Source organism: Eucalyptus grandis, chromosome 11 (assembly GCF_016545825.1).
Source record: "Eucalyptus grandis isolate ANBG69807.140 chromosome 11, ASM1654582v1, whole genome shotgun sequence".
NCBI classification, from domain to species: domain Eukaryota; kingdom Viridiplantae; phylum Streptophyta; class Magnoliopsida; order Myrtales; family Myrtaceae; genus Eucalyptus; species Eucalyptus grandis.
The window spans coordinates 15,504,294-15,519,911 of record NC_052622.1 but is presented as its reverse complement, the minus strand read 5'-3'; the positions used below and the strand labels follow the sequence as shown (position 1 = coordinate 15,519,911).

Below are 15,618 nucleotides of genomic sequence, written 5' to 3'. Positions count from 1 at the left end.
GCTTATTTTGCGAAATCAAATCGAGATCTTTAAAGCAAACTTGCCACAAGATGTTTTCAGCCCAGTCTATAGTTGATTTCCAGCCGTCAAAATATCCAACTCAGAGAAGCCAAATGCGACCACAGGGGTTTCATGGTAACATCATACATGCATATGTCACCGCCCAAAAGAACGACGATCCAAGAGGGTTCTAAGGGACGGCCGTGACACGTCTATGGATCAAGCAACCCTCGGTTTGTATCCCCAATTGCTAGAGCTGTTAAATGTGTGAGTCGGGTCCGGTTTGGGTCGGGTCATTAATGGTCCGACCCAAATTGATCCATTAACCCATTTATGACCCATTTATGTGTAATGTAAATTTTTCAACCCATATCTGACCCAACCCATATTAATAAAATATTTTCATATTTAACCAAATTTAGAAAAAAATATTCCTATTTTTTTTTTTAAGATTATATTACTTAAATACTTCCAAGCTTATTTCTTATATATATTATTTAAAAAAAAAATTGTATTGCTAAAATATTTTTATATGACACAAATTTAATGGACAATTTTTATAATTTTTAAAATAATTATTTTAAAAAATTGAATTTTAATTATTTTTCTTTTGAATTTTAATTATTCTTTGGTGGCTAGCCATAGGCGAGCCTCGAGCTTGCCCGGCTCGCCGACGCCGACGAGCTCAAGTTCGCCCCCTCGGCGAACGTCGGTGAGCTCAAGGCTCACCGACGTCGGCGAGCTCGAGCTCGCCCCTTGCTAGATCTGGCAAGGCGGAAGCCTCGTCAACGCCGGCGAGCTCGAGTCTCACCAGATCTAGTGAGGCGGCCAGCCATCGCCATGCCAGCCATCGGAGGAAGAAGAAAGAAAAAAAAAATAATTATAATTTTACCACCTCTAGTAAGGTAGACTAGATCGTGGCCCAATGCGTTCATTTTTAATGGGTTGATAAATGAGTCTTAAATGGGTCTGCTCTCAGACCCATTTAAGACTCATATATCTCAGTCTCTTTATTTTAAAACCCATTATGGGTGCTTTGGGAAATAAGATTTGACCCATTTAACTATAAATGGGTCCAAAATGGGTCATTGACCCATTTTGACACCTCTACCAATTGCTTGGGTTTTCTCGAGTCTTCTAGAGTACTCCTGGGGGCGGGCGATACAGTAATTGTATTCGTATGTAATAAATGTGGGTAGTTGGTAGTTGAGGAGATGTAATCTCCACCGTTAGATCGAGAAGGGATCTATGGATATAGTTTGCCTTGTCTTTGTATAAATAGGGGTCTCTTCCCCCTCATTGTATCATCTCATTCATAAGTAATATAAATCCAGAGCTTCTCTCTCTAGAAGTTTCTCTCTCTAGGATCCTTGTGAGTTAGTGTGAGAAAGGTTGACTTGGGAGAAATCTAAGGCCGCACGAGCAAGGGAACGCTAGATCGATTGGCCCATGACACATAGCTGTGACACATACCTCAAGTGACAAGCAATTTGCTGTGACACATACCTCAAGTGACAAGCAATTTGCTGCACTTTTATGAAAAACCAGATATTCTATGAGAAAGTAAAATTTAATGACAACTGAAGAACTAGCTCCACCACGCGCCAAGTCTCCAGAGCAAAGAAATGGAGGAAGCAGTTGGCTCCCTCTAGGAGTACAACTGCTCGTGGACAGATTCTGCTGACACTCAACAGCTTCTTTGAAAATTCCAAAAGCTGGTTGGAGGAATAGTCCTCTTCACCGAAGTAATATAAGTTCCCACCTCGAGTTCTTCCAAACTTTCTTTTACTGGAGATCACAATTTTCTCCAAACCGCTTGCGTTATCGAGTACATACCGGATAAGCTTGATCAATGATTGGGTTGGTCACGCATGCATAAATCATAAAATTCTCTAGATAGAATATAAGGGAATTATCATGTAACAACTCATCGATGTTCCATTTGGGCTCCCCTTCATTTTCCTGACAAATAGCCAAACAAAGTGCAATCATGAAGCATTTGTAAATTCCATATCAATAATTCAATCTAACACCATTTATGCAGGTACCTCAATATCTTCAGCACTCAGCGAGTACACATATATAGTGAGTGTCTCCAGACAACGCCAACTCTCCGGTAAAAGAGCGATCCCTGAAGGTGCCATTTTGCCAATTTAAGTACCAATGTGACATGCTTCCACCTAAAAGATGGATAGACAGGTTGTTGAGTCATCAGGTTCGCTGTATTGAAGAGCTGGAGATGGAAAAGAGAGAACTATTGGACAAACTGAGATCCTTAAAACACATAATCCAAGAGAATGCCACGCATTACACAAGCCGGAGCGCTCACTTCACAATTTACAGCCCTCAATCAATATTTGATATTGAGTAAAGACTCCTGACGAAACCAACCTTTAACAAATATGCAAGGTTATTTTCAGACTTTCACATCATAGACATCAAAATGCTTAAATTCCCCAAAATAACTAAAAACCAAAGCAAAAAGATTGGCATAGACCAGAAGAGAATCAGTATTAGTCCCAGCAATATGCTAAGCTGTCCATCAGAAACGTGCTGACCTGATATTGACTCCAAAAGACCACATAAAGAAATCCATATCATTCCTTCTCTCAAATCAACCTACCCCTCCCAATATATATGTATACATCTCGACAATTGATGTGAGATGGACATCTCATGCTGAATTGATAAATTTTATTCTGCGCATAATGGAACTCAAACAGGTATCAAATGAGTGCTGACGACAAATGAGCAGATTAGCCATGATGAGTAATGATTGTGAATGATGCCGGAACGAGGGATACAACAAACTGAACAAATAAGCTTCACATCAAATTGTGCCGCACAAGTTAGCTTCAATGCACATGACGAACAGCGCCCTCCTGCCACTACTAACACCTCTCACAGCTCTATTATTATCGTTTAAGAGAAATTCAAATAATTTATTTAAAGAAAGTGGACGCCATACCAATACAATGGCATTGCACAGAGTAATGTGTTCAACATTTTGGAGCTTTGAAAGAAGCCTCTATATTTCTGAAACACGACCCTAGAAACCTCGCTGAAATAGAGGGCCACTTCCTTGAGGGAAGGCCCGCAAGTAAGATCCATTTCTCCTGGGGTATCATCCAGTTCAAGAGTCTCTACTTGTGGGCAGGTAATATTCAGGGGAAGACATGTGGACAACCAATATCTTGACGCCTGACCGAGAAAGATCCAGCCTCTCCAGTCCATCACAAAAACAAACGATGAACGAGTGAGGATGGGTATGGAAATTTAGAACTTGTAACCCATAGCATTCCTCAAGTTCCACCTTCTTCAGTGATGGGCTACCCGAAACAAGATCGAGCAACAGCTCATCGCGTAAATTGACATTGGTCATTGACAGGTGTTTGAGGGAGGGCAATCCAATCTGAGTCTGTCCAAGATGTTATACGTTACAGCAAGACAAATCAAGCCCAACGAGTGTGGTGCTGTGAAGAACTTCGCTTGGCAACTTATAATAAGAACTCGGGACCCTTTCTTCCACAGGCCGATCATACATTGCAGAGAGGCGCTTCAGCCTTCTCTCCAGCGCCAAATGCATCGACCTATTCAATCTACCCGCCAATTCATGATCATATTCCAAATCTCCAGCGTGGAAGGCAACATGGAATTGAAAAGACTCGATTTCAGGGGTCTCAAGTAAGGTAAACACTTTAACGGCAAATCTAGAGCACCTACGGGCGCGGGCTCTAGGATCACCGCCGTCATCAAAATCATCATCACATAAAGCCAGGTAGGAGAGAGATCTCCAGAGATGGTCGAAGGGCCGGTGCAACATGGAAGTGCGGACGGCATCCCTGGTGCCAAGAAAAGAGAGAATATGGGTGAGGAGGGCGGGAGGTAACCCGCTGATCGTCTCCTTCACTGTCTCTGTTGTTGCGATCAGTTCCAGTTTCAGTCCCACTCATGGCGTGTAAAATGAAGAAATTAACAGGTATTTGATCTGTCCTTATTTGACCCTGCAACGACAAGATAATGAACAAGGAGGGTCGGGCGAGATCTTCTTGAGAAGAAACATGGGAAATCAAGGATCAGAGTACAAGGACAAAACATTCCCCATGTATGTTTATTCATGGGAAAAATCGCAGTCAACTTCGGATTAGCTTCCACCTACAAATAAAGAGTAAAGAATACCGAGATTCAACCCAAAGCAAATCTAGATTGCATAAGAAAAATTTCAGAGCAAGATTTCACCTTTCGATTTTTTCTCGCTCTGAAATTTTTCTTATGCGATCTAGGTTGCTCTGGGTTGAATCTCGGTATTCTTTACTCGGAAGCATCGATGAGTTATCCGAAGTTGACTGCAATTTTTCCCGTGAATAAACAAGCATTGGGGGAATGTTTTGTCCTAGTACTCTCATATTCTCCTTGATTTTCCCTGTTTCGTCTCATCCGTGAAGCAGATCTCACCCGACTCTAATTTCCTTGTTCATTATCTTGTCGTTGCAGGATCAAATACCTGTTAATTTCTTCGTTTTCTTGTCCACACGCCATGAATGGGACTGGAACTGAAACTGATCGTAGCGACAGGGACAGGGAAGGAGAGGAAACAGAAAGGGAAAGAAAAAGGAAAAAAAACAAAAGAAATAATAAAAAATGAAAGGAGACAGGAGGGGGGAGAAAAGACAAGAAAAGAGAGAGAGAAGGAGAGGGATAAAAAGAAAAATCGAAAGAAAGATCATAAAAGACAGGAGGGGGAGAAAAGACAAGAAAAGAGAGAGAGAGAAGGAGAGGGATAAAAAGAAAAATCGAAAGAAAGATCATAAAGAGTAAAAGACAAAAGTGGAAGAAAGGGGTCTCTCCCTTCATTTCTAACCTGACAACGTGAGAGAGGGAGAGAGAGAATACAAAAAAAATAATAAGAAAAAGACGAGAGAGAGTGGGAGAAGAATTATAGAGAAATCAAGTGAGGGGAACTCTTCTCGAACCATCCGGAGGCCGACCCGGGCCGGCCGGGCCGGGTCCGAATCGGGTCGACCCGCGAACCTGACTGGCCTGGGTCACTTATATTATTATTATTATTTTTTATATTTATGTTTTTTAAATCAAACAATAAATAAAATTATATTTTCTACAAAAAAGGAAAAGTCCGAAAAATAGTTTTGATTAGTTTTCTCAGCGAATGGATGAAAAAAAATTTGAAAATAAAAAAATAAAAAACAATCTTCAAGGTTTAAATAAGATTAGATATTGGAAGACCATTAGTTGATCAACTAGTATAATATCTTAATTTCTCTGATTGTGTAAGAGTAAAATATTTTTCCTCAATGTTTTACTTGGGTTTCTATTCAACTCATCTCAAATTGATTAGTGATAACTCCAAATTTAAATTGATTTGTAGGTTAAAAACTTGAACCATATGTGATGATCACGTGGTTAAAGCGACATTATTTGAGTCTACATCTAATTTTTAATACAAATTTTAAATTAAATTAGATAAGCTAAAATTAATTTTAAAAGAGTTAGAACCACCATCACCCTCCAACTCATCTAACTCGCTTCTCTCTCTCTCTCTCTCTCTCTCTCTCTCTCTCTCTCTCTCTCTCTCTCTCTCTCTCTCTCTCTCTTAGCTTTTAATTTAATTTAATTTAAATAAATTTTATATTAAAATTTAGGTTTAGACCTTTGGCCTTATATTTCATGTTCTAATCACATTATCACCATGCAAGAGAGAGAAAATATTGAAAAAAGTCACATTAGTATATTTCATTAGTCATGTTGGACAAAGTTAACGAAAGAATTCAATTGAATCAATTTGAGAAGATTAAAGACTTGATTGCATTTTTTTACAAATTGATAATTTTGAAAAATTCCAGTGAATATATATATATATATATATCTCTCTCTCTCTCTTTTTATTTATCTTGCCGGTCCTTAAATCTAACCTTCATCTACCATGAAGGCATGTGCTCCAGAGAGACCTACAAAATTCTCATAAACTCAAGTTGAAAAATATTTGAAATTGACATCCACTTGGTTGTTCAATATCACAACTATTTTTACTGAAGTAATTTGATTAGCCCAAGTAATTCTTTACCTTGGCTGTGGCTGTAAAGCAATTAGAGGGCAAGAGACTAATTTTTTTTCTCTTTTTTGGGAATGCGAGGCTCTATTTTATTGTCAAAATAGCAATCGGTGCTCGTTTAAAAAATGCCCAAACCCTTCAATTCTCCAATCCCAAGAAGAATATATTTCTTCTCCATCAAAGTGGGAGCATTTTCGATATTATATGCCCCAGGGTTCAAATTAAACTTTTTAAGGACAGGACAAGTTCAGGTCTACGGACTCCCTTTCAAGTAGCCGGTTTCCTCGTTGGAAAATTGGCGGCTAGTGGAGCACCGTCATTGACTGGAACGAGGGCACCAGTTAGGTTAGCAACGCTCTCGACGATAAAGGCTTTAGAAATAATTGTGTACACACACACACACACACATATATATATATATATAGGTTCAAACTTTGCCTCCAAGTTAGGGTTTACAGTCATCAAAACACTCGAGTTCAAATCAATTCGCTTCACCTTCGTCGCTTTCTCTGCTTTGCTGCTTGTCGGCGTGCAACCAGCAATGTTAGTTTGGCTCAATGCGTTTCTCTCGGATGTTGAACCGAAAGAGAGAACCAACAATTCGTAATCTGTGTTTATTCTTGTGCAGGTCAAGAATACGTGTAAAAAATTTGCCCAAGGACGTGACGAAGGAGCACCTGCGCGATCACTTCTCTCAGAAAGGAAAAATCTCAGACGTCAAGATCATATATACCCGGTATTTGCTGCCTTTACTCGTTCTCTTATTATTCTCGCGAGCTCTTGAATTTTCATGAAGGTGTTGAGACGTGAGGGTTTTCTATGTGTATTTGATTGCGCGCAGTGATGGTAAGAGCAGGCAATTCGCCTTTATTGGGTTTCGCACCGAGCAAGAAGCAAAGGAAGCTATTAGATACTTCCACAAATCGTATATCGGTACTTACCGGATTTTTTGTGAGGTTGGTGTTGTGATATTCACTTCACAGTCCAGTGCTTTGTTCTTTGATGTGTTTATCATGTTCTCTGTCTGTTATCTAAGTTATTTTCAACTCGTAGAAGCGAAACGGAGGGCTGTTAATGCGCATGCAGATTGAATCACGACTCTCTCTTCTCCAGTCAATTCCCTGTTTACCTTTGCTGGTCAATTTGCTGGTCAAGTTTCTGATCGTTCTTCAGACATCCTTTTGACTGGAGTGAAGCTATAAGAACTGTTTATTTATTTTTTTAATTTATTTAAAAAAAAATTTACTCTGTATAGCTGATAAGCACGCGATTTCCCTTAATTGATGCCGTTTATTAGTAATCCTCTACATGTTTTGATTATTGGGGTGCACAGATAACCACTTGCATGAGGAATCAAATACCTTTGTCGTGAACAATCCGCTCCAGCAAATATAGCTTTAACAAGTGGATTCAAACTTTTGCTTATCACTAGGTTGCACGAAGAGTTGGAGATCCCGATATTCCTCGACCGTGGAGTCGGCACTCATTGAAGAATAAAGCAGCAGCAGCTGAGGTTAGGAAAATGGTTTCCGGTGGTGATTCCACCGATTTGATTCCTAATGGAGAGAAGACGAATCTTAAGAAGACATGGGAGAGTGATGACCGTCAGCTTCAGGAGTTCCTTAAAGTCATGCAACCAAGGACCAAGTCGAAGTTGTGGGCGAATGACACATTAGTAGCTTCGGAAGATTACCCAAAGGAGAGATTTAACAGGAAACATACTCGAGCAGAGAAAAACATCAAAGAAGATTACCCAAAGGAGAGATTTAACAGGAAACATACTCGAGCAAAGAAACACATCAAAGAAGATTACCCAAAGGAGAGATTTAACAGGAAACATACTCGAGCAAAGAAAAACATCAGAGAAAAATCAACGGAAGCAAAGGTTGATGACGAGGAGGTTATTGTATCTCTAGGTAGCAATGCTTCCGAAGAGTCAGATAATGTCTTCCATGAGGATGTAATTTCTGACATGGACTACTTCAAGAGCAAAATTAAGAAAGAATGGTCTGAGTCGGAATCAGAGAGTAGTGAAGGTGATGTTGATCAAAAGGAAGCAAAAGTTCATCCGTCAAATAAAAGGTCCAGGGAAAAAAATGAGGCAACTCTACATGATGATGAAGAAAATGATATGGCAGATGAGTCTGAAAGACAAGGTAGTGCTGAAGATTCAGATGGCAAGGCACTTGACCCCACAAATCCCTCATCAAGTTCAATGGACGATAAGGATGAGATGTTGGAAACTGGCCGTCTTTTTGTTCACAACCTGCACTACGGGGCAAGGTAATTTTTTTACTTAGACTACTTGACTTTGCAAGTTCTTCTATTGGAAGATATTTGCTGAGAAATTGTCTTGGAAACAATTTCCAGAGAGTCATTGACTTTTCTCTAATAGATGCCCACATCATTATAGCCTGCTTTATGTCTACTTGCATGGTCTTTGTGTGAAGTGAGGAAGAGCTGGAAGAGTTATTTAGCAAATTTGGCAAGGTTGAAGTTCATGTTGTTGTGGATAAAGCAACAAGACAATCAAAGGGCATTGCTTATATCCAGTATGCTCTCCCAGAGTCTGCATCAAGGTATTGGATTTCTAAGAAAACTTGCGTTCCTTCTCTCCATTGTATTTATTGAACTTTATAATAGATCAATTTTCTATCCATTTTACAACCATATTAAGATAGCAGCTTTATTGGCGCTCCAAGATTACTTAAACTTATTCTCTAACTGTGAATATGTTGGGCTACAACTATGAAATTGTTGGCTCAGTTGGCGACAGCATGCTTACTATCCATTGCTCCATTAGTTCTTAGTCTCTTAGAATAGACAAGCAAGCCTGGAAAACCTCTTCTTCGAGTGCATTGTCAATATTTTAAAATTTTCAGGCTTTAAGTTATTGTAAATTGCCTAATCATATGAGCAGCAGATGTTGCTTTTTTCCAGGTTATCAGTTGCTGCCGTTGTTTTTAAATTATTATATGTTTTACCACTTGATTTATGCCTTCAAATCTTGCTGATACTCTTATTACGTAAGATGGCAATATCTAAAGTATATCACTCCACGTAATGATATAGAACTTGATCAGATGTATTACTTTGTTTTGGTTCTTGTGCAGAGCTTTGAAAGAATTGAATAAGTCGCCTTTCCAGGGAAGACTGCTGCATGTTTTGCCAGGATTACCAAAACCCACATCTAAAAAGCAGGAGTAAGTAGTAGGATTCTATAATTCACTTGGGTTATGCTCCTCCAATATCCTGTCCTGAAGCAGCTGATAATGTTACCTTTATGTAGTGATTTTACTTCAAATCAAGCTCCAAAAACTTTCAAGCAACGTCGGGAGCAAGACAGAAAGGCTTCTGAAGCAAGTGGAGATACAAAAGCCTGGAATACATTGTTCATGCGCCCTGACACGGTCCGTTTAGCTTCTAAGTATTGATTGAAGACTATTCCTAAATTGTCATGTCTATTCTAGAACTTTACTCAATATAATTATTTGACGAAGGGAAGAAATCTGAAACTCCATCTATTAATTAAATAAAAGTGTTTTACAAGTTATGTAGAAAATTGTCTAGCCAGTGGAGAATCTTTTCCGGAATTATCTTTCTTGTCATGAATATTTTGGGAAAACTTTTGGCATCATGTAATTATCATTTCCCATTTTTACTTATGATCTGTTTCTTTTGTATGGTGTATCTATTTGCTGTCATTTAAGACGTCTTCTCTACCATAGGTTGTTGAGAACATTGCAAGGAAGTATGGTATAAGAAAAAGTGATTTCCTTGATCGTGAAGCTGATGATCTCGCAGTACGTATTGCTTTAGGAGAGACACAAGTAATTGCTGAAACTAAGAAGGCATTGGCAGATGCTGGTGTCAATGTAGCATCTTTGGAGGAGCTTGCCTCTCGGGGAGGAGAGGGTTTTGAAAGGAGTAATCATGTGTTGCTAGTGAAGAACTTGCCATATGGGTGTTCTGAAGCTGAGCTGACTAAAATGTTCAAGAAATTTGGGAGTCTGGATAAAATAATTTTGCCTCCAACAAGGACAGTGGCATTGGTACGTGGTCATCTCTTTATGCTTTTCCCTTCTGAATAGGACACCCAACTGCAGTACACAACTTTTCCCTAATATTAGTGTGTTTTTTTGGGAACACATGCCATTGTTTGATATTTGCTTTGAGGTGCAATTGTATGTTGGGTAATAATTTGATGGAGGTGAACCAAGGATCAACATGCCTGCTAGGTCAGAAGGATTTGTTTGGCCATGTAGGCCAAGATACCTTCAGCAGACAGCTAATGAGGGTTCAGAACCTTGGTGTAAACAGCATTTAACTTCAAATGTAGCTCGCACTGGCTTAGGATTTGATTGTTACCCATGCATGGATATGATGTTACTTTGGCTCCATATTATGGTGAAATAGGACTGGGTCTGTGATATCAGCCTGTTGGTTACCCTTCACATGGAAGCCACTTCTTTGTTGGGTAAGGGGAGAGGAATAGGGGTAAGAGTGATGGAGAAGATAGGTACAGGCGTACTCATTGTTGGGCTTTCAAGCTCTAGATTCAATCTAGCTGAGACTGGGCTGGATGCTTAATACTGAAATAAAACAAGAAGAAGTTTTACTTGTATTATAAATATAGAGGATTATTGCACTTGCTTATAAAAATACCTACATTCTAGATTTTTTTTCCCCTCAATCTCATGATTGCTACTAGAAATGTGAACTTAGGGAGAGTAGACTGGAACTATATTGACTCATGAATAAAAGGAACTCTTGTATGACTCATGAATACAAGCAACTATTATGTCCTGCTAGAAACTCTTGTAAACTGCCAGGAGAATTTAATGCACTTGTTTGAAGTCATGACCTTACTAATCTAAGCCGTTGGTATTTGATGTATATTGGATTTCTACTGCTCTCAAAGTTTTAAAGATACCTTCTTTTGTTCCGGATAAGTGGTGGGAGCTTTCTGGTATAGTCCAACATTCTAGACTTAGATCATCAGGCGAGTATGACAATTATTTATGAATACCAAACGTGATGATTTATCTGAAGGATTCTAAGGTTATAAAACTTTATAATGGCAAGTATGGCAAGTTGACACACTTAATGCTTGTCACACTCCTGCACCTTAGTCCAGGTACCCGGTATGCTTGCCACCTCGAGTAACAAAATTAAGCAATTGTGACTTTCATACATGGTTGCTTTTCATGCCATTGCTGCTTGTAGAAATGATGTCAAGGTAGAAAGGAAGCTGCATGTCATGAGTAAGCTGTCACTTGGAGAAAGATTATATATATATATATATATATACTAGAGCTAGGGGATACCCTTTAGTAGCTGTTGTGTTCATGATAATGTGGTACTGGAAACTTTGGAGAGTCCTAGAGCTTTTGTGGTCAAATAGTTATTGTCTTTCCTGTTAATGAGGACTTCTTTCAGATCCAGGATTCTTTGAAATAGAATGGCACAATCACATTAATCTTCATAGGCCTTTGTGTTGTATCAGTTAATTGGCCATGCTATATATAGCCCTTCTTGAGTTTGTTTATGACATGCCTTATAGTAGTGATGTGCGGTGTTCAATATCTGTTGTTTTCGGAAACATTCCATGGCATCTGTTGCTCTTCTAGGAAGCTTTCTTTTTGCAAGCTGCAAAGCTATCGTAAGGTTTCAAATAAATTCATGGGAAGCAGCTATCTCGTCTATCAAGAATGCAATAGGAAACTTTGATAGTTTTACAATCGGGACTCCTTAACTTTCCTTTCTCATTCTCTGTTTGAGTTTTTCCTGTAATGTAGTTTTAGTTCAATCTACTAGCTTTGTTTAACCTCATTATGGTTACACTCATCAGGTTGTTTTCCTCAAACCTTCTGAAGCTGATGCTGCTCGTAATGGTCTAGCATACAGGCTGTACAAGTATGTGATGTCCAATCTTTTTTTCCTTTCATGACAACACCTTATTGTTTGTGTCCTGCATAAATGCATTAGATATGCTACTTATGACCGTGTGAACCCTCAAACTGGCCTTTTGCCACAATAATGGAATATTCTTTAAATCGGGAAGTCTCATCCATTGATTTGGATGGCTTTTATCTGATTACGCCATTACACATTACTTGTGGAGAGAAAATATAGTATCCTAATCTAATAGAAGATATTTGTGAGGCATCATATGATAATTTAGGGCACTTGAGATGGAATGGAGCAAGAGCAAGTGTCCCGTAATGCCAATGATACTTTTTTTCTTGTCAAAAGTATAAATTATGTGGTTTTGAGATGCCATGGTGGTGAAACAATTGATACATTTTGACAGATTTGTCATTTTCACATGATTGGCATGGTCTAAACTAGCATGCCTAACGTTTGATATCGTTTCTTTCTCATGGTATCGTTGTTTAGTTGCTGTAAGAGTTCTTAATAAGAGTTAACCATGATGTAGAGATGCACCGCTGTACTTAGAACGGGCTCCTGGAAATGTTCTTAATCCAACAACTGAAAGCATTGGAAACAAGAGAACGGTTGTTGGCGAGCAGGATGTTAAAAGGGTATGGATATTGACAGAATTCAGGTCTACATTTTATTTCAGATCTGACATTTTGTGCCTTGTTACTTTGTATCTTCTAACTCAAGTTTAATTTGGAATAAGTATCATTGATAGACTTTTTTTTATTTTATTTTTTATTTCTAACTTGTTTCAGATGTATGTTTTCTGATTATGTGTGTTCTGCTACTGCTTTGACTTGTGTCAATGTATTTTCCATCCGTTCTTTGTTTTATGCGTGTAATCAATGCTGCCGGAAATTATATGAACGTTTTGATGCATTTTCCAAAGGCAGTAGTGAGAAAGAGAGATTTGAAGGACGCTATATGCATATTCACTTGTTAGTTAGGCGTTCATAAAGACGTATGAGCACTTATAGTTGTGTGAAGTTCTTTAAGGTGAAAAAACTTCTATATCATAACAGAATTCAATACAATGAATAGAATCTCTGTTCCAATGCACTTTTTGATACATGAAATTGGGAGAGTTTGAGGCATTTTGACATCCTGAATTGTTAAATGATTGGTGCTATTGATGCAATATCGAAGTTCCTGTGTTGGATGTATACAAGAATCACACGTGCCACTTTTGAAATATTTGGATTCGTGCTACTCAGCTTGATTGGATTGATTGATTCTATCTTAACATAGGCATGAACTGTTGTACAAGTACGATGAAGCATGATTAGTGAGCTAGATTGGCCTTAGTACAAGGGTAGGCCTATATTTTCCTTGCAAGTATTCCTGGCTTTTCCTTACACCATGCATAATGTCATTTTCAATCTATTTTGAATTAAAAAAAAAAAAATCTATTTTGAATTTAAATTGTTTCTGCAATATCATATATTGGTTTGTCCATTGAGCCTCACAAAAATGTAAAGGTCTTCTTTACTTGCATTTAGATGCAAATTATGCCTTGGTCTTGTGTGTATGACATGATCAAAATTTAAAAATTTATTGGAACTCTTCTTAGCTTGCTAACTTGAACAGCATAATTGTTTGTATGAAATGGTTGATGCGGCAACTCTCTGTAGAATTTTTCCTGATTGCCTATGCTTTTACTTAAAGCTTCTCTTCCTCTGACATGATAATATGATGTACCACTCTGCAGTATTATGCATGCCAGACTCACCAGTAAACAAGTTAGGGATAATTCCTGCTTTTTATAGGGTTATACTTATGTTTTACCCTTTGATTTTACAGTCACGGTTTCTTTTTGTGAAGAATCTGAGCTTCAAAACATCCGATGAGGCTTTGAAAAGCCACTTTAGCGAACGAATGAAGGAGGGAAGAATTCTCAATGTCAAGGTGGTCCTTTGGGTCATAAGAATTAATGTTATGATCTGTTATCCTCCACTATTTATCAAGATATTGTTGTTTTCTGTACAGATAAATAAGCACGTGAAAAATGGAAAGTCAATGGGTTATGGGTTTATAGAATTTGATTCGATGGAGACAGCAGCAAATATTTGCCAGGATTTGCAAGTAAGCCTCTACTTTTTCCTCCCTGATAAATTTCTGTCTTGTAATTTGCTCATGTTTTACTTGCGTTATCTCCAGGGAACCAACTTAGATGGGCATGCCCTTATCTTGCAATTTTGCCAAGTAAAGAAAGAGGAAACAGCGCTAGATAAAGATGAAAAGGGTAGAAGTTTGACTAAATTGCATGTGAAAAATGTTGCTTTTGAGGCAACTAAGAAAGATTTAAAAAAGCTCTTCAGCCCATTTGGAAAGGTAATTTGCTTTTCTCATCATCATTTATCAACTGTGCATGACTGACTCCACTTTATGGTGGGTTAGTTGAAAGGGACACTATACATTGGTTGATGTAAGAACTCTATAATGGTTGTGGATGTAATTCATGGATCATCTCGTCAATAAGCAAAAGTCAACTGTCATCTTGTTTAATAAAATTCAAGTTATCATGGGTCTTCTAAATTTTGGACTATTGCTAAAAAAGTTATTGATTTCTCGTCAGCTCAATTCATACCACTTATTTGTTGGACAGTACAGATTTTTCGTTTTGGTTGACCAATGAGGTGATTTCACAGATTAAATTGAGGCTGCCTAGGAAATATGGAATTCATAGAGGATTTGCATTTGTGGAATACGTCACGAAACAAGAGGCACAGAATGCACTGCAAGCACTGGCCAACACCCATTTGTATGGGAGGCACCTGGTAAGTTATCTTCTCTTACTCCGGAATATGTTAAGACTCTTGCATGCAGTTAAACTGGAGTTATAATTGTGATATTCAGGTGCTAGAGAGAGCGAAGCGAGATGAGAGCTTGGAAGAGTTGCGTGCTCGAACTGCTGCCCAGTTTAACGATGAAAATGGGTATAGTATGGCCAAGTTGTCCAAGAAGAGGAAGCACATGGCCATCTTAGATGAGGATAAGATGAAGTTCAGAAGAATTGCTGATTGAATGCTGGCTGAGTTTAAACTGCAAAAGAATTTATGATCGAAATATTGCTTCAAGCGATGTACTACGAAGGGAAAGAAGATTGTGTTTATTAGATATTTTAATGGTTGGCCCAATTTGCTGATTTTAGGTTCTAGTTTTAGTTGGTCAGCTGCCCTTTCTGTTTTCTGCTAAAAAAAAAAAAATGATGTATAGTACCCACATGTTCAATATGTTATTGAACTTATTCATTTTGGCCATGACTTATTGACCTATTATGTTTATAGAAAGTCATGGTGATTGCTAACGATAGATGCATGTTCCTACTCTTGTCCATATATCATATGAGACATTTTAGTGGGGAGGACACAAGAAGTGTCAAACGTTGTGTATGATGTTCATTTTAGTATTCAAAGTTTCTTTTGGATCACTTTAAGTGTTAATTTTTTTTAAAATAATCTTTTTATTGCCAACTCAGAAATATTTGGCTGGAAATCCGACATACTTTTTTTTTTATTATTAATTTCTAAAGTCAACGTGGTTCAAACAATTGGTGGATTTCCCTAAAAGAACCTTAAATTTCCAAATTGATAGAGAACCTCAAT

General features: G+C 38.2%; 1 protein-coding gene across 1 annotated transcript; it reads left to right on the top strand.

Moving 5' to 3' along the window:
• The first annotated feature begins 6,925 nt into the window (after positions 1 to 6,925).
• On the top strand, positions 6,926 to 15,370 carry LOC104427303 (multiple RNA-binding domain-containing protein 1-like). Its single transcript, XM_039305127.1, has 15 exons — positions 6,926 to 7,026; positions 7,503 to 8,353; positions 8,521 to 8,649; positions 9,184 to 9,273; positions 9,360 to 9,480; positions 9,799 to 10,122; positions 10,487 to 10,567; positions 11,922 to 11,986; positions 12,510 to 12,638; positions 12,769 to 12,851; positions 13,722 to 13,918; positions 14,000 to 14,095; positions 14,171 to 14,344; positions 14,662 to 14,790; positions 14,870 to 15,370. The coding sequence occupies exons 2-15, from the start codon at positions 7,593 to 7,595 to the stop codon at positions 15,035 to 15,037; spliced, it is 2,547 nt and encodes an 848-aa protein (XP_039161061.1). The 5' UTR covers positions 6,926 to 7,026; positions 7,503 to 7,592; the 3' UTR covers positions 15,038 to 15,370.
• Positions 15,371 to 15,618: the final 248 nt, after the last annotated feature.